The following is a 23191-nucleotide window of genomic DNA, read 5'->3' as shown; positions in this document are numbered from 1 at the left end:
CCTACTTCAATTCAAAAATTGAATCTCCTGTCTCATCTTAATTAGTTTTCGTTTTAGTATAAAATATTGGTAGAGATCATATCATAATATTACCAATTTATATTTCTTGAATATAAAATATTGGGAAAATTATAATTTTGGCCTTCTATTAACTGCTTAGGAATGTAATCCTTCAGGTTTTCCTATTTCAATTTTACATTCAATTCTATTTATTATCACATTTCATTGAATTTTGAATTTTCTCCTTTGATTAATAATGTGGCTAACAAACTCGACGTAATTTTATTTATATGGACAGGTTAAATTTTTTAAATACTTCTCTAACAGTGTCTACAAATTAATCATCTCACATGATCCATTGTTCTATATATCAAGGTAGAGTTAGATGTCAAATTTATAAAATTTAAGCATTTGCAAAAGTAAAATTGGTCACGTTTATTTGTCGCATCGTGAAATTAAAAATTCATGCAAAATAGGACTAAAAACACGTACTTGTAAAATTATTTACACGTAAAACTGAAACATGACAAATTAGAGGACCAAGTCCATAAATAGGCCAACATAGAGGGCCAAAACTACAATTTTCAATAATATTGTATTTTAAAATTTAAAAATATTATTTGCTTTGACCAAAAACCACCGCTCGCCGGAGTAAACAGTTGCGTCCGGTTGCAAATCGATGCAACGTTTTATCAAAAGCACCTCTTCAAAAAAAAAAACCATCTTCAACTTTCCCTCGTCTCTATAAATTCACCAGTTTAATTTCTCTCTCACTCATCGTCGGAGTGAAACCCTAACCCCGCCGGAAAAAATGGACAGAAACGATAGTGCTGACCGCTTCTCCTTTCTTCCCGATGCTCTCATTCTCATAATTATAACCTGTCTCCCCTTCAAAGAGGCTGTAAGAACCTCAGTCCTATCAAAACGGTGGCTCCGCCTCTGTCAGTCCACCGGAAACATAGACCTCGACGAGAATTTCTTTGTCAAGGCCGGAAGCTCCGGCGAGACCAGGGCCACTCAGAGGAGCAATTTCGTCGCATTCCTCCGCTTCTGGACGGAAAACTACACGGAACCCAAAGTCCATAAGTACCGCTTCGTCTTTTCGAACTCGCCGGACTTCCACCTTCCGGCGGTGCAGCGTTGCATCAAGTTCGCCGTCGACCACCACGAACTCACATCGATCGATCTTGATTTCTCCGATCCCGATTGGGACGAAGAAGATATTTCCGTCAACCCTCAAACGCCGCCGCATCTTCCCGCGATAACCCTCGATCGACACGCGGTGCTAAACTCCCTCCGATTGTCCGCATGCAACTTCCGTGTTCCGCAATCCATCACCTTTTCAGGGCTGAAGAACGTCTGCTTGGCATGGATGAAAATTCCAGCAGGCTCCTCTCTCTACAAATTTCTCAAGCTCTGCCCATCGCTCGAAACCCTAATCCTTAGAAGAATCTGGAACGTCGGAAGCTTCGACATCGAAGCGCCGAACCTAAAGTTCTTGGTTCTCGACAAATTGTCCGGGCCCGAATTCATTTCCGTGAGCACTCCGTCGTTGAGTTTCTTTCAGTACTCGGGCCTTTCCATTTATCTGCAGATGGAGTACAACCGCACCATGACGGAGGCTATTTTCGACTTTTCACTTCAGCCGACATGGGACGAGGAAGGTGATCCCGAGATGCTTTACAATTTGCTGTCTGAAGTTTGGAGTGTTAAGGTTCTCACTGTCTGCAGTTACATGCTTCAGGTACGTACGTACGTACACTATATGCATGCATATTTAATTACTTTAATTTCGACAATTAGTGAAGAAGTGTCGTCGTTTTAAAGGTAGTACCAATGGCGGAAAACTCGTTATCGCTCCAACCGAGACTCGAAAACGTAATGCGCCTGGTTTTGAAGACACAATTGCACATCCAAGAATATTATGGGATCACATTTTTCCTCAATAGTTGCCCTAGATTGGAGATTCTTTCTATCGACATCGGCCCCAAGAAAATTTTCGAGGTGATTATCCGATCCATGTATTTTCATTTTAATACGTACTAACTATGCACACGTTTATTATTATATTTTTAATTTTTTGGTAATTATATATATAGGATTGGAGACCTCCATATGGTATGAGGGAGCACCCGTTCTCAAGTAATTTATGGTACCCTGCGTGCGTGCAGAGCACCTTAAAGAAAATTGAAGTAAAAGGTTTCAAGGGGGGCGAGAATGAAATTACTGTGCTACGATATTTATTGAAATACGGGAAGGTGTTACAACATTTACACATTGGTTTATCAAAGGAGAGAGGCGCTGACGGCATCGACATGGAATCGACTTACCGTGAAAATATTCAAAAGTTGATGGATCATATTAGCTCCCCACATTTGCAAGTTTATGTTGTGTAATAGGGTATACTATAAATAAGTCGAAAGACGATTGAGTCTTCCCGTTTTATTATTTATTATTATTACTATTACTTCTTTTGTCTAATTCTGAAGTGTACTGTTCTGAACTAATGAAATCTTGTTTATTGTATTGAACTGATTTGTTTCGTTACAAGCACAACAATTGCACTATCTCAAGCACAACAATTGCACCAAAAAGGGATAGAGGATCGGCTAATATTACAATTAAACTATTTACAAAAATGTATGATTAATTAGTTAGGACAAAGTATCAATTAACTACTTGGAAGAGAAAATAAGAAAAATTAAAAGTCAATAATAGGTTCACCAAGAGTCAAGTTTCTGTGGAGGGTCCAAGGCAAATTGAAGAGCTTGGCCATAATAAATTTGAATATCTTGTTCACGTTGATGTTGTGCGTTGCGCTTGAAAAGAATAGTGTCGCTTTCATACCACGTGCATACGCACGTGCCTGCATTTTTACAAGTATGCCATCAGAATTAGTCAAAGTTTAATTATTATTATTTGAAAATATAATAAACGAAACCAGAGACCATCTCCAACACGTTTTCTTCCTTATGGCAAATACAATTGACCCCGAGACGACTCGGTCATAAAAGTTGAAATCAAACAAAACACGTTTTTGTTTTAATATACATATGGGGGGTGATTTTAATTCCAATTTTAGTTGCCACGTCATTCTTGAAAATGACTCCTTACTAGAAATCGTAAATTAATATTCGAAAATTAAGTACTAAAAATTTACCATATTAAATAATATTCTTGGAGTAATTAATTAATTAATTAATTACCTGAGTGACGACAGTCCACTGAATATCGAGTGGAAGTTGAACAAAATCATCAAATTTGGTCCCTATTAGTATTGGAATTGCATTCTGCACAAAACATAAACATCCTCCTCTATTTTAAATGATAAATAGATGAACGACTTTTAGTAGACGTAAGACATTTTTAAATTTAATGAACTTATTGCATCAAGAAACAAAATTTCATCAGAAAATTTGACAAAATTCAATTTTTTTATGTCGTTTCGTCTAGCTAGAATGCGATGTTACTAACTTTGCGTCTGCTTCAGACGTGAAAAAAGAACTTGACAAAATAAGTGTCCTACACTTACTAAAATACGTTCTGCATTTGCCACCGCCATATCGAAAATAAAATCTGAATAAAGTTGCACCCCAAGTACTGTTATTATTACTAAAAATCACTTTTGTAATAACTTTTTCGTAACGCAAGAATCATCCATCACAAGGGGAATCGTATTCCAATTTGCTAAAAGCGTGTTACTTTTAAGTAACGAATTATTAGTTAAACTAATTAAAAAGCGCGAAACCCAGTTAATAATTTTCGTACCTGATTCCACTTTCTTGCTTCGCTGTACCATCCAGTTATACTGCATTTATTAATCATTTAATCCCATTAAACAAAGTTTCAATTAATGCATAATTAGCAAGATCAAATTAGTAAGGACAATTTCATTAATAATTATGGAGTAATTAATAAGGATTTATGTTTATGTTTACCTGTTGAGAGTACATCTACTGGTAAGATCAAACATGAACAAGATTGCTACTGCATCTTTGCACGCAATTGGGACTTGATCAAATGACCGCCTGTCACCTTCGTTTTTCCGACAGTCACCAAATTAAAACTAATTAATCAATCAATCAATCCCATAATTAACCTAATTAATTAATTAATTATACCTGCAACATCCCATAATCTGAAAGCAATTCTTGCACCTTCAATATGCAATGTTTTGTCCATTAAATTTACCCCTTTAGTCTGCAAACTTTTCTTTTCTTCTTCATCTCCCACATACTTTATCTGATATATTAATTAAAATATAATTAGTTAAAGTTAAAGATGATTATTAATTTATTATAAATAATATAATTAATTAATTAATTAGTTACCAGAAAAGTTGTTTTGCCGATCTCGCAATCACCCAATAAGCTGATCTTCAAGGAGACCAAATCGGAGTCGGTGTCGTAGCCGCTGGTGGACGCCGTCATAACAGCGTGGTTTTCTCCGTTGGGTTCCGTTAGAGGAGAAACGGCGTCGTTTCTTCTGGTGGACAATATTCTCCTGTAGCGAGCTCTACTAGTACTACCGCGCACCCTCACCGAGCAAACAAGAATCCTGTCCCAGATAATCTTCAAGAACCGCCGGAGTATAGCAACTTTCTCCACGATGCTCCACCGGACGTTGACGTGGACGATTCTCCGGCAAAGCTGACTCATCTTTCCGGTGGCGTCGTGGGCTTTTTGAGTAGCCATGTGGTTGCTGATATATATATATATATATGTATAGTTTTGTGTATGTATTTTGTGATAGATCTTTATTGATGTATGATTTATTGGTTTTGTAATATGTAAATTATACAGTGGGAGGAAAGTGGTATGTGTTGGTGGATTTTTGTGGTGTAATTAGTTGACAATTACACGACCTCCTGTAATATTAGTCAGTCACAAGTGGGGGGAGGTGGCATTTTGGTAATATTGGATATGTTTGAAGTGGGTGGTGGGTGGCGGAGCGGTTTTTGACCGGTAACCAAATAACAACAGTCCAATTTGCCGGCCTATTATTGGTTTCTACGCTGCTCAAGGAATTAGGTCATTTTGCAATTTAAATAGACCACCTCATTTTTCATACATTTATATTTTTTTATTTTATTTTTGCAATTGGTTGGCTTTTATTAATAATAATAATTATTATTATTATGAAAATATTCTACTTTAGAACAAATCTCATGAGTTCTATTGATCGAGTATTCTCTATCATACATTTGATCCAGACATCTGACTTGCAAGTCGAAGGTGTTTACGTCGGATCAACCTCCGACTTAGTTCACATGCTCTAGTTTTGAAAGTTAGAGATCTAGTTGCTCATCTTTGCGTGGTTAGATAATCTACTTGCGTGCAAAGATCTACCCTAGTGTTCATGTTTAAATCCATCAAGGTGAGTGATGCAACATCAATATTTTATCCCGGCATAAACGCTCAATACACATCATTCAAGTCAAGCGAAAACGACAATATAAGAATAGAGACATACTACAGTAATTATAGCTCGCTTTCAAATAATTCTACTTACTGATGATTTAAAATATGTGTAGTTTAAGATTTCTCTAAATTAATAATAGATGATAAATGTCAATTATTACAATTAGCTACTAACTTAGAGGTATTAAATGAAAGGGTTTAGGACCCAAATTTGGTAAAGTCCCAAAATCCAAGTTTGGAAAATTTGAATGACAAGGCCATTTTAATATATGTTAGCTAATTCTTTTGGACTTTCTACCAAACGTGCCCCTTTCAAACAAACACCATACACACATTTATGTGTAAATTGGTGAGCACTTGATTGAGAATTATTGATTTTAAGTTACATTTAATCAATTAAAAAATAATAATCAGAAAATATAATGAGAGATTAGAGAAAGGGATGAAAGGTACCACACGTAATTATTTAAAGCTTTTTTTTTTTCAATAAAGCCATTTTTGGTTAAACAAATATTACAATTGTGCCCCTACTTTTGGAAGAGAAGAAGTAAAATTTTATAATGGTGAATAAATAATTATATAAAAAAAGACATAGGTGGAGGCCAATTACAGATTAGAATAGACCACGTAACTATTTTCATACATTAGTATTATTTTGCCTAAAATCTATGGCCCTATAGTTGGTTGAGATATTTAAAAATAGCACTACCAAACTCATATTAAGTATAATAATTATTGAAAAAAAATAAAATCACCAACCGTTTATATATATATATATATATATATATATATTTTTTTTTTTTATTATTTTTTTTTTATTCTCAATTGTTTTATTTATTATATCCAATCTTGTCAGCACATTAATGAAATCATTTAAGATTTCATTCAAATCTTTAATAAATTGGATTAGGTCAATGGTACATTTATGCTTCGTTACACGTACGTGTAGCCCCCACATCAATAAAACAGTGAAAGTTTACACTATCTAAAATGTTAAAATTACAAAATTAACCTCTCTTCGGTTTTTACAATCATTTGTTTTTTATTCAAAGTTAATGATATTTAATTGAATATGTTTCGCTTAATTTCGAGTAAACATGTGAATATTAATGGATCATTATGTAGTATCAGTCAAACCAAATCTTGAGCCCCAAATCACTATCATCGAGGACCAAGTTGTCCAAGGGATTGGATCGGATTTTGACCCGACCCGACCCGACGGATATTTCTGTGTTTGTATGGATGGGCCTTGGTGGAGGGAAATTCAACCCATATACTGCAAGATTATAATTGCAAATAAGAAGCCCATAGTTCAAATCCAAAATCAAAATTTTGAAAATTGAAATGAAAAAGTTTGTTTGGAAATAGGAAACGTGTCCGATACAAATTGGCGCAATTTGTTCAATTTTTAGGAATTAGTATCGAAAATTAACAAAATAAATCATTAGAATTTCAAATATGTTTCAATTCCAAGCAAACAAGAAAGAACGAATTTTTCAGAATTTAAATGAAACTATTGCTCTAAAATCAGATTTTTTTTACTAGATCATAATCGGTAGAAATAAATTATAGGGATACTTAGTGGTAACCCTCTTGTTATGTTTTTTTCGAATTTTTAGATTACTTTATATTTTTTTTTTGCGAAATTCTGGATTAAAATAGACGTGAATCGACTACTTTGTTTGAGTAGTTGATTAAAATATTAAAGTGTATACTAACAATAATAAATTCGACTATAGAAGAAACATAGTTAATTTATTAATCGATTTTAGTCGATTTTGTAATTTGTCCCCAATGGGGGAGATATCAAATTGGAGTATTAAACATTCACTTGATACTTGATATAATACTTTGATATTTCTTGAAAAAAAATTCACTCCAATCACAGGTATCAAATAGATTATCAAATTTTAAGTATATGAATAATTATATTTTTAAATGGCACGTGACAAATAGTGATAGGTTAATTGGGTAGTTATATTTTTGATACCTCAGTGTGGTTGAGTATCAAAATATAAGTATCACTTTAATGCTTCCATTAAAGGAGGATTTTTTAATTTTGGAATATCAAAGTAGTAATTTTTTAGTATGATACTTTACGTAGTGCATGCATTGGAGTTGCTCTAACAATACTAGAATCGATGGAAGAAAAATTCATTCAGAGATGTTTTGATGTCCAAACTTCTCGACAGCTGACAGCTGGATGGAGGAGGTCAATTTTTCTTTTTAATATTTTGCAGAAAAAAATATCCAAATGAGGAGGACATGTAAAACGACGTCGGATAGATTGAGAGACAAAAAAGTAGTTGATAGACGGTAAAAAAGCTAAAATCAGGAGCTTATAATCACTTTCATCACTCTAATATCTCTCTCTGCGCGCACACAAAAAAATCACAAAAAATCAAATCTATGGCGTCCTTGTAACAGAAGGAAACCCATCCCTCAATTTTCCTGTAAACAAATCAGAAAAATGGTGTCGGCACTATCACCGCCTGTGATTGCTCAATCGCATTATCCTCGCCGCTTATCTACGACGTACAATTCCGATCGCCTCTCTCTCTCTCTCTCTCTCTGCTTCAGAAATTGTTCCTGTTTTACCCATTTGTAACACGATCATTTTCCATTAACTCTACCTCTTCTTCTTCTCATTAGTTCTGTACTTTCGATTTTGTTTCTGTTTCTTTTATGTTTGATTATGATACTTTGGGGTTTTGGGGGTTTTACTGTTGGAATCAGAAGATTTTCGATTCTGATTTTTGAAGCTAATGTTGACGTTTTCCTGTTACAATTTCGATATGTTCTTTCGAGTTCTCCGAGTTAATGTTTGTCGATTTTCAAAATTGTAATCGGACTCTGTGCAAAGGTTTTTCTTGCTATTGGACTCATCTGTATTCTGTCATGGAGCGCTAATGTAGTTAATTCGATTACGATAGGGGAATATTGCAGAGCAAATACGTTTCAAACTGCTCGATCGACCGACCTATATCCGTTAAACTTGGAGTGAAACAAGCGATATCAGGTTTTGCAGCGTCAGTAATATTGCTATCTCAGCCGAATCTGGTTAGTGCTTTTTTTTACTGTATACCGACACTTCGTTATTGCACCTTTCCTTTACATTCGACCAATTAAAAGCTGTGTCTCGTCATTGGGTTAAAGGACGGGTATTGCAATCAAACCCCGTTCCTCAATAATCGTCGTACGAGTCAAATTTCAGCATTTTTCGAGTTAATGTTGTTTTGTTGTGCAGGCAAGTGCAACGAGTCTTTCTCCCGACAATATATGCCAGCTGGCAAGTGCTACAGACAACTATCCGAGTCTTCCTTTGGACAGTGATGAAGGAAATGGAATGATGATGATGACGATGAAGGGCATGACAGCAAAGAACTTCGATCCAGCCAGATATGCCGGAAGATGGTTCGAAGTAGCTTCCCTTAAACGTGGTTTTGCTGGTCAAGGCCAAGAAGATTGCCACTGCACTCAGGTAACCAGATAACTCAATCAAGAAGATCCGCATTGTTATCGTGATAAACTTTTGGCTTCGTTTCGGAATTATGATTAGGCTTGATAGACAGTAGAATCAAGCTTTGTCAAATGTTTGACGTTTGGGGTTTCAAGCTCTTGATGAAAGTAAAAAAAAAAAAAAAAAATACAAGTGTAATCACAATTTCTGAATTATTTCTTTCGACATAATTTCAGGGCGTATATACATACGATATGGAGAAACCTGCCATACAGGTTGATACGTTTTGTGTTCACGGAGGGCCGGACGGTTATATTACAGGTATAAGGGGAAGGGTTCAATGCATTTCCGAAGAAGATAAGAATATGAAAGAAACTGACCAAGAAACGAAGGACACGATCAAGCAGAAATGTTACCTTCGATTTCCCACTTTGCCCTTCATTCCCAAAGAGCCTTACGATGTAATAGCGACTGATTACGACACTTACGCCCTTGTTTCTGGAGCCAAGGACAAAAGTTTTATACAGGTAAAAAAAAAAAGAGCTTATTGCATGCTCTGTATCTTCACATCTTTCAGTTCTTATTGCTTGAACAATTTGATAATGACGATACTTTCAGATATACTCGAGGACGCCTACTCCTGGAACGGAATTCATCGAGAAGTACAAAACTTTTTTAGCCGATTTCGGGTACGATCCTAGCAAAATCAAAGATACTCCACAAGACTGTGAGGTCATGTCGAATAGCCAGCTGGCGTCAATGATGTCAATGTCCGGTATGGAACAAGCTCTGACAAACCAATTTCCTGATTTGGAACTGAGACGGGCTGTTCAGTTTAATCCGTTGACGAGTGTTTTCGAAACTCTGAAGAAGCTTGTTGAGCTTTATTTCAAGTAGAGTGTACTCTTTCTTCTGTGTGATTTCAAGTATGTATGTACGTATATTTTGTAAATGATGCACAAATATTAGCATCTATGGAGGAAAAATAATAAATATCTCATTCTCTGATTGTTTCCAGTTCATCAATTTAGGCTAAAAGCATATAACAGGGTAAAAGTCGGGAAGTCGCATTAAATAAAAAGCGCAAAACTTGAAAAGAGAATCATGCTTTCTGAACGGAGAAACCGAGAATGAAGTCCTTGATTTCGGGAGTTGCCGCCCTATCCAAGGCGGTGCGACCATCGGCATCTTTGACGGAGTAATTTGCACCGGCTCTGAGTAACTCTTCGATTTTGGGAAGGTCACCCTCTGAAGCAGCCATTAAGAGCAATATATCTACTGGATGAATGTTCTGGTTCAGAAGAGCCTCCATTTTGTCATATGTACCCTCCACTGCCAGCATCCCCATGTAATTGAAGTACTGTTTTTTTCACCCCCAAAAAAAAAAAAACAAAAAAAACAAAAAAATATTATTGGCATCAAATTGTTCCGACTTGTTCGACTGAACAAAATGAAGTATGTACAAAAAAACAATCTACTCGAGCTCGATTCGTGCTCGGCTCGATTAAAGCTCATTTGAGTTCGACTCGACTGCTTACCAAACAAAGCTAAAACACGACTTTGAAAGCTCGAATAAGTTTGAACAAGCATGCATTCGGCTCGACCCGATTCGTTTAATAAACACCCCTACCACAGCTGCCTTTAGTTGCCTCCATCTTTTACAACAAATGAGAAACTATAATTCCCAGGTAGTTTAATAGAAATCTCAAATTTAAAACCTTAATTCTTTCCAATCTTGCAATTAATTAATTTATTTATTTTCACATAACATCTTCACATTTATTTATTTTCATTTTTTTTACCTTAATCTTGAAATTAAACTGAAGCTTATATAGACTTAATCTACAGTCTTATCTTATCCACATAAATTATGAAGATGAAGATGAAGATACTGCAATTGAAATAGTTAACTACTTCGACCTGTTCAACATCATCACGGTCGAAATCATCACGGGCTTGGCTTCCATAAATACCGGCACCTTCAGCATCGACGCCATTTTTACCGAACCTGAACCAGCAAGTTGTTCTTGAGCCGCAGCTTGGGCCAAGTTTCCTCGCGCTTTTTCTGCACCATCCGATACTCCTTACAGACCCCACAAATATTGAAATTGGACCAACCGTTGATGATGAAGAAGAAGAAGAATAAGAAGAAGAAATGGTATTTTGGGATAATTTCGGTTGGAAAGGGGATGTAACTATCATTGACGCCATTGTTGCGATTGATTGTGTTGCTGTTTCGAGTTTTCAGTTCAGATATTATCCATCCATTTGACAACTTTAATATTTTTTATCTATTAATATTTGCAATGAAGAGAGGTATTTTCAACAAAATCAGAGTGGCGCAGCGGAAGCGTGGTGGGCCCATAACCCACAGGTCCCAGGATCGAAACCTGGCTCTGATATTTCTTTTTTTTTTTTCTTTTAAATATCATTGTGAAAAGAGCTGGAAAATGATACTCTTAAGATATAAATATTTTATATGTTAGTTATTGAATAATGTGACTGCATAAATACTAAATAGTATTTACATTAGAAAGTGAATATATTTTTGATTAAACCAAAAGACCCTAAAAAGGGAAAGAGCCAACTAATTGGTATCACATTCATCTATTGTTTCTCTAAAAATGTATACTACATAAAGAATGTATCTCCAATTTTTTTATGTGTGCGCCACTGCCAACTGCTCCAATTCATCACATCATTCATTGTATATTATATCGGCATCGAAATCGAACGAATCAGATAAAATTTTAAATTTTTTCCGAAGTAAAAAAATTAATTCTAATTTCATTCCAAAATATTCCTATGTACATATTTCTTTTCCAAAAAAAAAAAGAAAAAAAAAATCAAGAATTGAACTTTTTCGGAAATTGGAATGAAAAATATATCAAAAACACTTGGATCTAAATCACGAAATTCAAAAATTCCGTTCCAATTTCGACGAACAACGCTCGTGATCCCTTCCAAGACAAGCATAAGTGTTACCATCCACAAATTTCATGGTCCAATAACACATTCAAAAGCATTAAACTTGCTTCAACCAACATAACTTACACCATTTACTCTCTCTAACATGCACTATTCTAAAAATATATACCAACCAATTCTAACCTAAAAAATTAAAATAATAAATAATAAAAAATAGATAACTTTTTTAGCTTTTAATCCGTTCTTACACATTACTGTGTTTGAATCAGCCAATCGAGGGTCGTTAGGACCACCGGAATCATCAGCATATGATAGGTTTTACATAATTAGTAGTAATAAAAAATCCACCAAAACTTAATAACAAAAGAAATACTTCACAAGTTGTTGGTAGATATCAGAGAGAGAGAGAGAGAGAGAGAGAGAGAGAGATAAATTGATTTAATTGCATGCACATGAATCCAGTGACCACATTCACCTCACCTCACCTCCCAATTATAAGTTAAAGAAACTCATGAAAAAAATAAACCCACAAAGCAGCAACAACAACACATAAGCTAAAACATGCACACTACTCTAACCGAATCTTCGACCAAGAAAATACCTACAACAACACTTCAAGAAATATCGCACACCTTCTTCGCCTCAGAAATTCCCGAAAAAATGACCACAAAATCTAATCCAGTAGCAATAGGGACAAGAGGTACCGTGGGATCACTCATCATGCAAGAAATGGAATACTTCAGCCGACTCGAGTTAGCTGCTCGAACGAGCTCCAACAACCCTTCCAAACGAGGCGAGTTCCCAAAATCCAATCTTGAACCGGCAAAGAAGAAGAGGGCAGTGAGCAAGAGATTCATACCGAGCATGTGTTCTATGGTGGAAGTAGAGGAAAGCAATAAACCGAGTAAGTTCTCTAAACTGGCTTACAGAAATCTGAAAGCCGATATCAAGAAGTTGCAGTTGCAGCATTAGGGCTAATTAACGTTGTCCGACGATAGTTTAGAGAATCCGAGTTTCTTTAGCCGATTTGCTATAGGGTTCACCCAGTTCTTGTCTGAACTTCCGCATTTTATGTCCACGATCTCGACCACACCCGTGGGCCCCTTCTTGACGGGCTTTTGTCTTACGGGAGTTCCGTCTAGGGATATATTATCGGCTGCAAGCATCGGAATTTGGTGGGTTCGTACGGACTGGTGCTTTGTCTTTTTCGCTTCGTTTTTAATGGTGCTTGCGGTTGTGGTTGTGCTGCTGCTGCTTGCTTCGTCCGATGATGTTCTTGGTTTCGGTTTTCGAGGAGTGGCGTCGTTGGTTGGAGCAGAAGTACAAAGCGGAGGAACTTTTGATGCAGAATATTCTATTTCTCTTGTCATTAGTGCACTGATTGTGCCAGTTGTACCGATTTTCACGGATCCACCTCCACCCCTTATAGCTTCTAATGTCTGAACCATGGTGTTCCGATTAGTGTAAGGATATTTTCTGTAGTAAGTTATTATTCAAAAAAACGGACTTCTTGTCAATTCAAAATCCTGAAAAAAAAAGAGCATTGTCAAACACATAAGTCTTGATTCAACTACAGCAGATACACCATTATATATATATGCAGATAATTAATTCTACAATACACATTTCGTTTAAATTACCATCGAACTCAAAAACACGATAGTCATACAATACACGATTTTTCACATTTTTATAAGCAAAATGCATCACCCCCGTCGAGATATAACCGATATTTCCATTTGAAGATAACACTTTTACTAGTAGATAAAAACGAGGAGGGGTAAATTACATCAAAGAGTCGAGTAACTTTCGAATCGAAAAAAAAAACATCTCATAATGCTTGTACACTACCAACATTAATTCATAGTGACTTTTTTTCCCTGAAAAAAAACTAACCTAATTCAAATAATCAATGCTTATGGATTGATTGTTTCCAAATGAAATAATTAGGTCAAAATCAAAAGGCACCTAACATCGCTGCATCGTTTTAATTGAACTGTGGCTCAATCAATTTCACCCATTAAAAAAATCTGACAAAGGGGGAAAAGCAGCCAACCACCCCACATAAAAAATGAACAAGTGAAGCAGATGTAATAAACATTCATAAACCTTAAAACCTGCGAACAAAACTACATTATCACTGACGATTGTACATTACCGACAAAACCCATTATCTGGACCTTCGGCAAAAAAGGGTTGAGAATCGATTGATGCCAGAGCCCACAAAGCAGATACAGAGTTCCGAAATAAAAATCGAATCTTGAAAATGGCGTGTTTCCGATTATCGCTTCGAGGAAATCTAATATCACCTACGAACGACGTGAATTTGGGGTTTTGTCTGATTATTTAAGAAATTATTGGCAAGATCCGACAATTTTTTTTTCGTTTAATCCTTGTGTTTCTCGGCTGGGTTGGGCTCCCCTTGACCTTTTCCTACATTGCTGCCCCACTTCGGTTTGTTTAATTTCATATTTTGCTTCTTATCAAGAAAAAATAAAAATAAAAATGAAAGTCATATTTGCATCAATTCCACATTTGGTCCTCATGTTTTAATAATTTAACACTTTTGTCATTTACTTCAATTTATTAGTCGGATAGTTAACACAGTTATGGGTACACACTTGATTCCATTAGTATTTATGGAAAATCAACGAAAAGGACTAAAAGTGTTTGATTTTTCAAATATGAGGGACCAAATGTATTTGTTGTGAATATGGGGACCAAATGTGAAATTGGTGCAAACTTGAGGGATGAAAACTGTATTTTCCATCATATATGCAACCTTTGTTTAAGAGTTATTTTTTGAACATTTGGAATTATTTTCAAAAATTAAATCACATAAAAAATTCGATTTCTTTAATAGTTGCATTTATAATTCCAATCATGATTGAAACTTAAAAAAAAATCGAAATCAAAATTTTAAAAATCGGCATGAAAATGTTAGTTACTAGATTGGAATATTTCAGATTGAAATCGGCAAGAACCGGAAACTCCGACCGGTAGCAAATTTACCGGTTTGTAAAGTTGTTTGGCTGATTAACGTGAAGCAACCTAGTAATGTATGGCTGGTGTTTGCAAAAATTGATTATGAGTTAAGTTAATTATAAAGCGCTTATTTTAAAAGTTGAGCTTCAAAAATGATTATGAGGCAAAAAAAACTTAGAATTACTTTTCAGAAGCTTTTGCGACCATAAAAGAAGATCAATCATCATAATCATAAACAATAGAAACAGAATTTGCAAATAATTCCAAATCAATCAACAAATATATTTTCTGGGACTCGACTTAAAGCAAATCAATCAAACCATGCTCCCTCACTCCCCTAACATAATTTGAATTAAAAAAATAACGTTACAAAATCGAGTCTAAATAATAATCGCTATGTTCGCCAAACCGTCGTATGAATATCAATCAAAATTGTCTTAATACTATATGATTTTACATTTAATAATACAACCTTGTGTAGTAGATCTATTGTTGTTTATCATGATCAGCATCATCATCATCTTCAGCCTCTTCTTGGCCTTTAGCGACGAATAAAAATTCCAAAGCAGAAACAACGTCGGTAATCAAAGGCCGAGTAGTCGCATCTTCTTGTAGACACATTGCCGCTATCGCAAGAGCTTGGTTTAGTCCCTTTTCCGGGTAGTTCCCGTTTAGCAACGGATCCGCCATTAGATGAAACTTCTTCTTGTCTTTAAATAATGGCCGTGCCTGTCAAATTTTTCCGTAAAAAAAAAATAAAATAATCGGAACTTCAAACTCGTCACTAAATAAAGACCTCCGTGTGTTGTTCAATTTTAGTGTACTGATTAGAAGAGCTGGTATCTAGGCTCTACTGTTATAGTTTACATGGTGGTGGTGGTGAATGCAATAAATAAACCCGTGATAAAATATTTTGGTAATGTAGACCATACCCAATCGAGTAAGTTTTGTTCTTCGCTCGGTTTCGAATTATCGACAACTCTTCTACCGGTGATCATTTCCAAGAAGACAACTCCGAAGCTATAAACATCGGATTTCGTGGTGAGCTGGCCGGTGGATGCGTACTCCGGTGCACAATAGCCGTAGGTCCCCATCACCCTCGTGGAAACATAGGGCTTTCCACCGGCCGGGCTTATTTTAGCAAGCCCGAAATCGGAAAGTTTCGGGTTGAATTCCCCGTCTAAAAGTATGTTGGACGCCTTGAAATCCCGATAAATAACCGGAGGGTTAGCCGTTTCGTGCAGGTATTCGAGCCCCTTCGCCGCACCTTGAGCGATTCTCATCCTCGTTTCCCAATCGAGAGGCTTTTTATCGGGGGCCAAATCTTCACAAAAGAAGAAACTATATATAGTCAACAAGATTATAAGCACAAGGCAAATTCTTGAAAAAAAATTATGGTGAAATATTTGAATTTTTGTTTTCTTTTACTTAGGAGATGATTTTCCAAGGAGCCGTTTGCCATGTACTCGTACACTAAAATTCTTTGATCTCCCTCGGCGCAGTACCCTACTAGACTAACGAGATTCGTATGGTGAAGAAGGCTCAACATTAGAACTTCCACTAGAAATTCTTTATTTCCTTGGAAACCGTTTCTATCGAGCTGTTTGACCGCAACTTCCTGAAAAAGACGTAAAATTAGTTGAAATCTCGTTCGATGATGAATTTTAGAAGTACGGTTCGAAGAATTAATTACAATGTCTTTTCTTTCAAGGTGGCCTTTGTAAACCCTCCCAAATCCGCCTTCGCCTATCAAATTATCCGTGTTGAAGTCCTGCGTGGCATTAGACAGCTCGTGGAACGTGAAAATGTCGGCAGAGATGTTGTTTTTTCCGAGTTTGTCTATTTCTTCGGCTAAGTACCTTCTCCTGCTGCTATCTGCATATCTAATAGCCTTATCAATTTTCATTTTATTTGCTATTTCCAAAACGAAAATAAAAATAAAAAAGAAAATTGGAGATGGGATCAAGAACTTGCTCAAATCGATATCTTTATCCACAATCACATACAATTTTATGTCCCTTTCGATTGTTGACAGCAGAGATAATATATAAACATTAAATCCCAAGAATAAAGACATAATAATGTGGTCTTACCGGTTTTTAAGGATATATTCGCGATCGAGGCCAAGGCCTTTGTATCCTCATATTCACGAATGCTCTTCTCTAACGACTTTTGCTCGATGTTTTCTTGTGTCATACAACAAGAGAAACAACTCAACATTTTTTCCCCTTCTTTTATTTCCTCCTTTTTCGTTACCTCAATCGAACCATTTTCGAAAAGGAAAAAAAATATGGATACACCGTCGAAAGAAGGTTCGATTCCAGCTTGCATGAAAGAAAATTTTCCTGCAAGCTTTCTCCGGTCGGACCCTCAAGAAACTGTAAAGGGATTCAACGGTGTAGTTTCGGTCTTCTTATTTTCGAATTTTTTTTTTTTTTTGTCTGCCTAAATGTTTATGAAAATGCATTTGACTCAATCCATCAAATAATTTTCTAAACATAGGATATGGTTTTGGTGTTGGTTAACAAACTCGTTTAGGACAATGGATCTTGAGCTAATTACATAAGACAGTGCCACGTCACTACTAATGAAAATTACACAGGCCCTTCCCTATAATAATATTTTTATCCAAAAAATAAAAATTACTACACTATAATATGCATTTTTGGATCTGGCCGATGTTATTTTCTCATTAAAAAAAAAAGAAAGAAAAAGAAAAAGAAAAAGTGAATTCTTCAAGGTAAGAGCTAATTGTTTTCACAATTGTTTTGTCAATACAAGTATTTATTGAACTAACTAAATATCAAATACAGTTTAAATGTTTTAGTTAATAAGGAGTAATTTTATTTTATTTTTGAAAAAAGAAAGATTATTATTAATCAAATGACTCCAAGTACAGTAAAACCTCTATAAATTAAGAAGTTTATTTAAATAATAGATTTTTTCCGGTCCTGACTCAAGTAAAAATCTACTAAATTATTAGTTCGATAATTTAATATTTTGCTAAATTAATAAAATTTTGCTAGTCCCGACTCTATAAATTTATAGAGGTTTACCTGTAATCTAAAATCTCCCGCAAGCACATGAGGAGAGTTTATTACAGTCTATCTTAACAAAAGAGAATAGACATGAACAAATAGAAGAAGAAAGTATTCTAGTTTCATCTACGAGCGCACCAAAAGATCTCATCGGGCAATCATCTTCCTTAATAGAAGATCATTGAGATTTGCTAAAAGTTTTCACAAATGTCTCATCCCGAGCGAGCAGATTCCGGGCCCACAATCCGACTTCACCGTTAGACTTGTACACTGCAAAACTTCATTGATTCCGTAAAACAAAAAAATACAGAGATGGATGCTAGGATAAATTAATTTTCCAAGTTATTAATAGCACATCAGCTACTTCAATTGTATTACTGCTATACATTTTCTGCAGCAAAAAACACGGTTGAACTAATTTCTGAACATCGTCTCCAAAATCATTCTCACATCGAGTCCGATATTCACAGTAAAGAAAAGAAGAAAAAAAAAACCCAGACAAATCACATTCAAGATTCATTATTGCAAATGTTTGAAGTATGTAACAAAGTTCTTGCTTTTTTATTGAATAAACAGAAAGGTGAACCAAGTAATGAAAATCGATATACATTTTCTTCTTTATGCAGAATTAATAAACTATCACTTAAAAAAAACAGAATTTAAAATATTGTAAGATAAAAATCCCTCAGAACAAGCTTTCTCATCAAATAAGAATCAGTCCACTACTTTAATATGTGCAAGATCTTCAAAGGGATTATTAGATTAAATACAACAATAGTATCAAAAAAATCAATAAAATAACACAACAATGTAAAAAAGTTATCATCTTTAAATCAACAAAAGCATCCCTCAGAACCAAAATCCTCATCAATAAATAATATCAGCCTACTTTTAACGTTAGAAATTGAGAAAATTTCATCACTGGGATTGCAGAAAATTTCAAACATCAAAATGAAAATAAAACATTTTTTAAAGAAAACCCTTCAGAACAAGATTATCATCAATGGAGATCAGTCCACTACTTTTAATTTGATATATAACGTTCATCAATAGGGATTTATTTGTACGAAAATAAAAACAAATTGTAGTAGAAAAGAATAGAGAAGATGCAACAGTAAACCGACCGATTATCGGAGTACCGTTCGCTTTCCAAGTGGATTCCGGCGGCGGCGGATGGAGGTTTTGGTTTTCATTTCACTTCTGCTTAGGGTTTTATGCAAATGGAACCTATTTTCTGGGCCGAGCCTGTTTGGCTACAAGAAGATTTCTGGCCCTGTCCCGGATTAATTTTATTTTTTTTATTTTGAAAAAAATATTTTTCATTCTAAATTTCAAAAGCTTCAGTATCTTTTTTTCTTTCAATTTATTTATTTTATTTTGGGGATTCGAATTGAAATACATACGAGATTTCAATTTCAGATCCAATTTTGATTTTGAAAAACAATTAAAGAAATATTGATATTTTTCAAAAAAATAAATTATTTATAATATCATTTTTATTATGTGTTTATGTTATAGCTGAATAAAATGTAGAATTTCGATTTCGATAATTTTTTTTGAACAATTTTTGTTATTTCCCTTTTCAAAAAATAAAAATTTCTATTGTTTTTTTTAGGGTAAATTACAAACACCCCCCCTGAGGTATGGTCAAATTACAAAAAACCCCCTCTTGTTTGGATAATTACATCTACCCCCCTCAACTATGATTTTTTCTTACACCTCCACCCTTATTGTGCCAAATTCAATACAATCATCTAGATTTCGTGGAATGTGCTCTAGTTTGTATTCGTTTTGTGTAAAAATACAGTTTCTGATGCACCACAAACTGATATACACAAGCTAAAAATCACATATTACGATCATCTTACTTCATAATGTAGAGTTTGAATAGTATAAAACGGGTACAAAAGTGATAATATTTCATATAATCTCGAAGATTCCACTAAATTTGAAGAGCTGAGGGGTTGGTTGTAATCATCCAAACAAGAGGGGTGTTTTTGTAATTTGACCATACCTCAGGGGGGTGTTTGTAATTTACCCTTTTTTTTATATACAAAATGAAATTAGTTTTTCTCTTTTAAAAATAGATCTTTTCGAAATCCTTCTAATTTAATCCCCTAATTGCAAAAAAATTTCAACAAAATTTACTCTCTAACTGATTGACCACATATTTTTTGTATGAGAGATTTTTATTAAAACATAAAAATAAAATAAAAATAAAATAAAAATCGAAAAAACTCACAATAATCATTTTCCAACAGCAGCCACTACAGTTCACAGTTGCTAGCAAAAGAGGGAAAGCACGGCAGCACATCTCCTCGCCGAACGCAGCACCGCTTCCACCTCTTCGCCGCCGTAAGAGTTCGCAGAAGCTCCGATCCAGCAATTGAGTTGCGAATGGAGTCCAATTGGATAGGGCTATTGACTGCGGGTCTATTCCTCACAATTTTGATGGCCGATGGAGTGATTTCGTGGACTGGTGAAATCCATGGCAGAGTGGTTTGTGATGTGTGTGGAGACTCTTCTATTGGACCCGAAGATCATGTTCTACAAGGTCAGACTTTTTTCTGATTATGGATTTTTAGGGTTTTTTTTTTGTACAATTTGGGGTTAATCTCCAATTTGCTTTTTTTAGTAGCTTTGATTCAGTATTCGGAATATTCTTCATATCATTTTTTGCAATTGATGATCTAATTCTGCCAATTTGTTTATCTTCATCTGCCAATAGGAGCTTTGCTGAAACTGGAATGCGATGATTTTGATTATGTTATAGTTAACTAGGTTTTGTGGGTGTAATATATGCAAGTGTTTGCTATTTATTTCCTTTTTTATTTTCTAGAGAAAGAATTTGAAGCATACATTCTGATTCGTATATTAGTTGCTTGGTTGGATATTCATTTTGAACAAGTTTACGAGTGATCGCGAAGTACAATATCCTCTGTTGAGTCTATGATATGTGATAACATTTCTTTTTTAATTCAATTAGGCATCCCTCGGAGTACGGAAGTTCCATATCTTGGCCGTATTTCTATGAAACGATAAATACCACCTATTTGTGCATCGGTGCATCCACAGAGTCGGATAATTTTCGTCGCCTTATATGCTTCATGGTTGATCTTTTGACCACATGTGATGACGAAAAAACCTAGGAAACATTTTGTCGGAAATTAGATATTGAAACAAATGCATATGCTCATATGCTCATATACTACCTCCTTATGTTTCATTTCGTGTTTCTGTGGATAGGTGCTGAGGTGGCAGTTCTTTGCATAACAAAGTCGGGTGAAGTTCTGAACTATCAAGCGTTCACAAATTCAAACGGGATATACACGGTGGCCGAGACAATGCCGGAGAGCGAAAGGTGGGATGCTTGTCTAGCCAGGCCAATCAGCAGTTTCCACAGTCACTGCACGCATTTAGGAGATGGTAGCTTCGGTGTGAAGTTCAGCTATAACCACCCCTCAGGTTATTCCCATACTGTCAGACCTTTCGTATACCGTCAAGCCGTTGTTCCTGCATACTGTGCTTAGAAAGTTTATGTTGTTCGACTCAAAAATAAATTTACAGAAAATGGTTAAAAGAAGGCGAAGCCCGGATGTATATCTTAAGCATTTGAACACACACATATATATATATATAGCCACTTTGCGTACCTATGTTAAGGAACAATCTTTACTTGGCTATGCAGTGATTTTATCTGTCGGCCTACGAGCGTATTATGTGGTTTTAAAGTGATAATGGTTACGGTGTTAAATACAATGTTTGGCGCTTATTAATTATGATAACGGGAAAACACTTGCGGATCCGTAAATCCACCCGTTTTATAATCTTTTAACTTAACTATATGTGACGACTTCGGTCTAGAAAGAATTGACATGCGGGTTTAAACTAGGGTCGAATGACAAGGTCACTCGAAACTAGAACAACCTTTGTCGCAGTTATTTTCTAAATTTAATCGAACTCAACGGACTCGTTTCATCTTGACAGAAATATGCAAAGTTGATCTTCACAAACATTCAAATGAACATACAAAGAAGCTTATTAATTACATTAAACTATTTTGCATCAGCAGCCCATAGAATCAATAATACAAAATGATAAATGTTTCTACAAATCAATTATTCCTATTTCATTTGTAAAAGATAAAGATACATTTTTTTTATATATGTATAGAATGTGATTTATTTATGATGATAAAGAAGTGGCTTCAGATTGTTCAGTCCAATCGGAGTTTGGGTCGGTCCAAGATCTCGGCCTCACACCGAACTTGAAGAAGATCACCATTTCCATGGCCTCGAAAACCCTCAAGCTATCCAGCGTCTCGTTCCAAACCCCGCTCACGATGCAGTAGTTGTTGTTGTACGGCGCCCGGTGGTGCGCCGCGTGCTGCGACCGCGACACCAGCACTCCTCCGTCCTGCAGGGCCGCCACCAACGGCGGCAGCTTGCTCTTCGTCGTGTGGGCCCATGCGTGGAACTGCTGGCTGAACATAATGCAGCCGGAGCACACTCCGACGAACCCGAGCACAACCGGGTCGTCGCAGATGAGAATTATCGGCAGAACGGCGAAGGCCACCGCCCGGGCCAGGGCGTGCAGGTTGTTGGCGAACTGGCGGCGCGTGATCGTCCAGGGCCACCTGTGGTGGCCTTGAAAGGCCTCGATTTGGGATCCGAAAACTGGGGTTCCAGCGCCGCCGTAGTTGTCGATGCCCCAGTGGTAGACTCCGGAGCCGAGGTCGGCCATCACGTAGCCGATTAAGCCGGCTAGGATTGGCTCGAGCCAGATGTGCGAGTCGGCCGCACCAACAGTGGATTTTGCCAGAGAAACTAACACGGTGGTGCAGCCGCCTGCTACCCACGCACGGTGGGACCAGTTTGATTTCAGAGCTGGGTCATTAATCACGGGTGGCCGGGTCGCTGCCGGAGTGAGGAGGGTCGGATCGAGGGTTAGATTGTCGGAGTTGGGACGGCGGGGCTTGGATGGCGCGGTGGCGGAGCAATGGACTCGGGTAAGAAGGGAAATTTGATGGGAGAATCGGGCGCGGCGGCGGTGCGGCAAATGTGGCCTGAGAGAGGGAGCAGGTTGAGCCAAAATAGCCATTGAAGAGAAATAGCGGTGGCGGCAAGGAGTTTTTGAAGTATGGTTGTACTATTTTTTGCAATTGGAAAAGTGGAAACTGAAATTTGTGGTTTCAATTAGAAATCCAACTTTTTGTCCAAAATGTGGTTGCTATTTACGTTGCGTGGGGCATAGTAATCGTGTTCAATTTGTGTTCTAACAATTTTTGTTTCACAAGAAATGTGAAGATAATGAATGGTATTTTTGTTTTATATATATATACATATATTTTTATTTTATTT

General features: G+C 36.1%; 9 protein-coding genes and 3 non-coding genes across 13 annotated transcripts in view; 4 read left to right on the top strand and 8 right to left on the bottom strand.

The window, feature by feature from the left end:
- The window catches only part of AUG4 (HAUS augmin-like complex subunit), an 80354-nt gene that overhangs the window by 2004 nt on the left and 55159 nt on the right, over nt 1–23191 (bottom strand). The gene's annotated exons all lie outside the window — the stretch shown is intronic.
- LOC105948719 (putative F-box/LRR-repeat protein At1g56400) lies at nt 745–2531 on the top strand. Its single transcript, XM_088811926.1, has 3 exons — nt 745–1748; nt 1832–2004; nt 2100–2531. Exons 1-3 carry the CDS (start codon nt 812–814, stop codon nt 2394–2396), a joined length of 1407 nt encoding a protein of 468 aa, XP_088668052.1. The 5' UTR covers nt 745–811; the 3' UTR covers nt 2397–2531.
- Nucleotides 2505–5020, bottom strand: LOC105948735 (septum-promoting GTP-binding protein 1). The gene is made up of 6 exons (XM_012971963.2): nt 4332–5020; nt 4122–4242; nt 3939–4035; nt 3769–3808; nt 3207–3290; nt 2505–2866 (listed from the first exon to the last, which is right to left on the bottom strand). Exons 1-6 carry the CDS (start codon nt 4692–4694, stop codon nt 2702–2704), a joined length of 870 nt encoding a protein of 289 aa, XP_012827417.2. The 5' UTR covers nt 4695–5020; the 3' UTR covers nt 2505–2701.
- Nucleotides 7677–9888, top strand: CHL (chloroplastic lipocalin). Its single transcript, XM_012972074.2, has 5 exons — nt 7677–7955; nt 8354–8480; nt 8668–8901; nt 9117–9407; nt 9499–9888. Exons 1-5 carry the CDS (start codon nt 7891–7893, stop codon nt 9775–9777), a joined length of 996 nt encoding a protein of 331 aa, XP_012827528.2. The 5' UTR covers nt 7677–7890; the 3' UTR covers nt 9778–9888.
- GDC1 (Ankyrin repeat family protein) lies at nt 9854–11147 on the bottom strand. Its single transcript, XM_012972075.2, has 2 exons — nt 10801–11147; nt 9854–10240 (listed from the first exon to the last, which is right to left on the bottom strand). The coding sequence occupies exons 1-2, from the start codon at nt 11089–11091 to the stop codon at nt 9983–9985; spliced, it is 549 nt and encodes a 182-aa protein (XP_012827529.2). The 5' UTR covers nt 11092–11147; the 3' UTR covers nt 9854–9982.
- Nucleotides 11211–11282, top strand: TRNAM-CAU (transfer RNA methionine (anticodon CAU)). The gene has a single exon. It is a non-coding gene; the product is annotated as a tRNA-Met (tRNA).
- Nucleotides 12237–14282, bottom strand: LOC105948888 (hexon). Of its 2 annotated transcripts, XM_088811897.1 has the most exons (3): nt 13967–14282; nt 12736–13334; nt 12237–12621 (listed from the first exon to the last, which is right to left on the bottom strand). In XM_088811897.1, exon 2 carries the CDS (start codon nt 13254–13256, stop codon nt 12783–12785), a length of 474 nt encoding a protein of 157 aa, XP_088668023.1. In that variant the 5' UTR covers nt 13257–13334; nt 13967–14282; the 3' UTR covers nt 12237–12621; nt 12736–12782. The 2 variants fall into 2 exon arrangements, with proteins under 2 accessions (XP_088668023.1, XP_012827594.2); XM_012972140.2 differs by having other exon boundaries at nt 12237–13334.
- Nucleotides 15055–17295, bottom strand: LOC105948739 (putative serine/threonine-protein kinase PBL23). The gene is made up of 5 exons (XM_088811360.1): nt 16887–17295; nt 16487–16668; nt 16222–16411; nt 15726–16117; nt 15055–15522 (listed from the first exon to the last, which is right to left on the bottom strand). Exons 1-5 carry the CDS (start codon nt 17122–17124, stop codon nt 15280–15282), a joined length of 1245 nt encoding a protein of 414 aa, XP_088667486.1. The 5' UTR covers nt 17125–17295; the 3' UTR covers nt 15055–15279.
- On the bottom strand, nt 18511–18587 carry LOC148766101 (small nucleolar RNA R21). Its single transcript, XR_016029456.1, has one exon. It is a non-coding gene; the product is annotated as a small nucleolar RNA R21 (small nucleolar RNA).
- Nucleotides 18809–18888, bottom strand: LOC148766100 (small nucleolar RNA R21). Its single transcript, XR_016029455.1, has one exon. It is a non-coding gene; the product is annotated as a small nucleolar RNA R21 (small nucleolar RNA).
- LOC105948842 (Pollen Ole e 1 allergen and extensin family protein) lies at nt 19959–21539 on the top strand. Its single transcript, XM_012972080.2, has 2 exons — nt 19959–20385; nt 21078–21539. Exons 1-2 carry the CDS (start codon nt 20229–20231, stop codon nt 21359–21361), a joined length of 441 nt encoding a protein of 146 aa, XP_012827534.1. The 5' UTR covers nt 19959–20228; the 3' UTR covers nt 21362–21539.
- Nucleotides 21853–23127, bottom strand: LOC105948841 (fatty acid desaturase 4, chloroplastic). The gene has a single exon (XM_012972079.2). It carries the CDS (start codon nt 22929–22931, stop codon nt 22017–22019), a length of 915 nt encoding a protein of 304 aa, XP_012827533.2. The 5' UTR covers nt 22932–23127; the 3' UTR covers nt 21853–22016.

This window comes from Erythranthe guttata, chromosome 13 (genome assembly GCF_056151865.1).
Source record: "Erythranthe guttata isolate IM_541 chromosome 13, IM_541, whole genome shotgun sequence".
NCBI classification, from domain to species: domain Eukaryota; kingdom Viridiplantae; phylum Streptophyta; class Magnoliopsida; order Lamiales; family Phrymaceae; genus Erythranthe; species Erythranthe guttata.
The sequence above is the reverse complement of the archived record's forward strand: the minus strand, read 5'-3'. Positions and strand labels throughout refer to the sequence as shown.

Bases quoted from the DNA above. Each gene is read 5' to 3' on its own strand.
- CHL (XM_012972074.2), top strand. From the start codon at position 7,891: ATGGTGTCGGCACTATCACCGCCTGTGATTGCTCAATCGCATTATCCT. The intron at 7,956-8,353 runs GTACAATTCCGA...CGATTACGATAG, and splicing joins CCTCGCCGCTTATCTACGAC to GGGAATATTGCAGAGCAAAT. The intron at 9,408-9,498 runs GTAAAAAAAAAA...CGATACTTTCAG, and splicing joins AGGACAAAAGTTTTATACAG to ATATACTCGAGGACGCCTAC.
- LOC105948735 (XM_012971963.2), bottom strand. From the start codon at position 4,694: ATGGCTACTCAAAAAGCCCACGACGCCACCGGAAAGATGAGTCAGCTT. The intron at 4,243-4,331 runs GTAACTAATTAA...TTAATATATCAG, and splicing joins TCGGCAAAACAACTTTTCTG to ATAAAGTATGTGGGAGATGA. The intron at 3,291-3,768 runs GTACGAAAATTA...TGTTTTGTGCAG, and splicing joins AAGCAAGAAAGTGGAATCAG to AATGCAATTCCAATACTAAT.
- GDC1 (XM_012972075.2), bottom strand. From the start codon at position 11,091: ATGGCGTCAATGATAGTTACATCCCCTTTCCAACCGAAATTATCCCAA. The intron at 10,241-10,800 runs GTCGAAGTAGTT...TGAAAAAAACAG, and splicing joins ACCGTGATGATGTTGAACAG to TACTTCAATTACATGGGGAT.
- LOC105948888 (XM_012972140.2), bottom strand. From the start codon at position 13,256: ATGGTTCAGACATTAGAAGCTATAAGGGGTGGAGGTGGATCCGTGAAA.
- LOC105948739 (XM_088811360.1), bottom strand. From the start codon at position 17,124: ATGCAAGCTGGAATCGAACCTTCTTTCGACGGTGTATCCATATTTTTT. The intron at 16,118-16,221 runs GTAAAAGAAAAC...TCTTTTGTGAAG, and splicing joins CTTGGAAAATCATCTCCTAA to ATTTGGCCCCCGATAAAAAG. The intron at 15,523-15,725 runs GTATGGTCTACA...AAAATTTGACAG, and splicing joins AACAAAACTTACTCGATTGG to GCACGGCCATTATTTAAAGA.
- LOC105948841 (XM_012972079.2), bottom strand. From the start codon at position 22,931: ATGGCTATTTTGGCTCAACCTGCTCCCTCTCTCAGGCCACATTTGCCG.
- LOC105948842 (XM_012972080.2), top strand. From the start codon at position 20,229: ATGGAGTCCAATTGGATAGGGCTATTGACTGCGGGTCTATTCCTCACA. The intron at 20,386-21,077 runs GTCAGACTTTTT...TTCTGTGGATAG, and splicing joins CGAAGATCATGTTCTACAAG to GTGCTGAGGTGGCAGTTCTT.
- LOC105948719 (XM_088811926.1), top strand. From the start codon at position 812: ATGGACAGAAACGATAGTGCTGACCGCTTCTCCTTTCTTCCCGATGCT. The intron at 1,749-1,831 runs GTACGTACGTAC...TTTTAAAGGTAG, and splicing joins CAGTTACATGCTTCAGGTAC to TACCAATGGCGGAAAACTCG. The intron at 2,005-2,099 runs GTGATTATCCGA...TTATATATATAG, and splicing joins GCCCCAAGAAAATTTTCGAG to GATTGGAGACCTCCATATGG.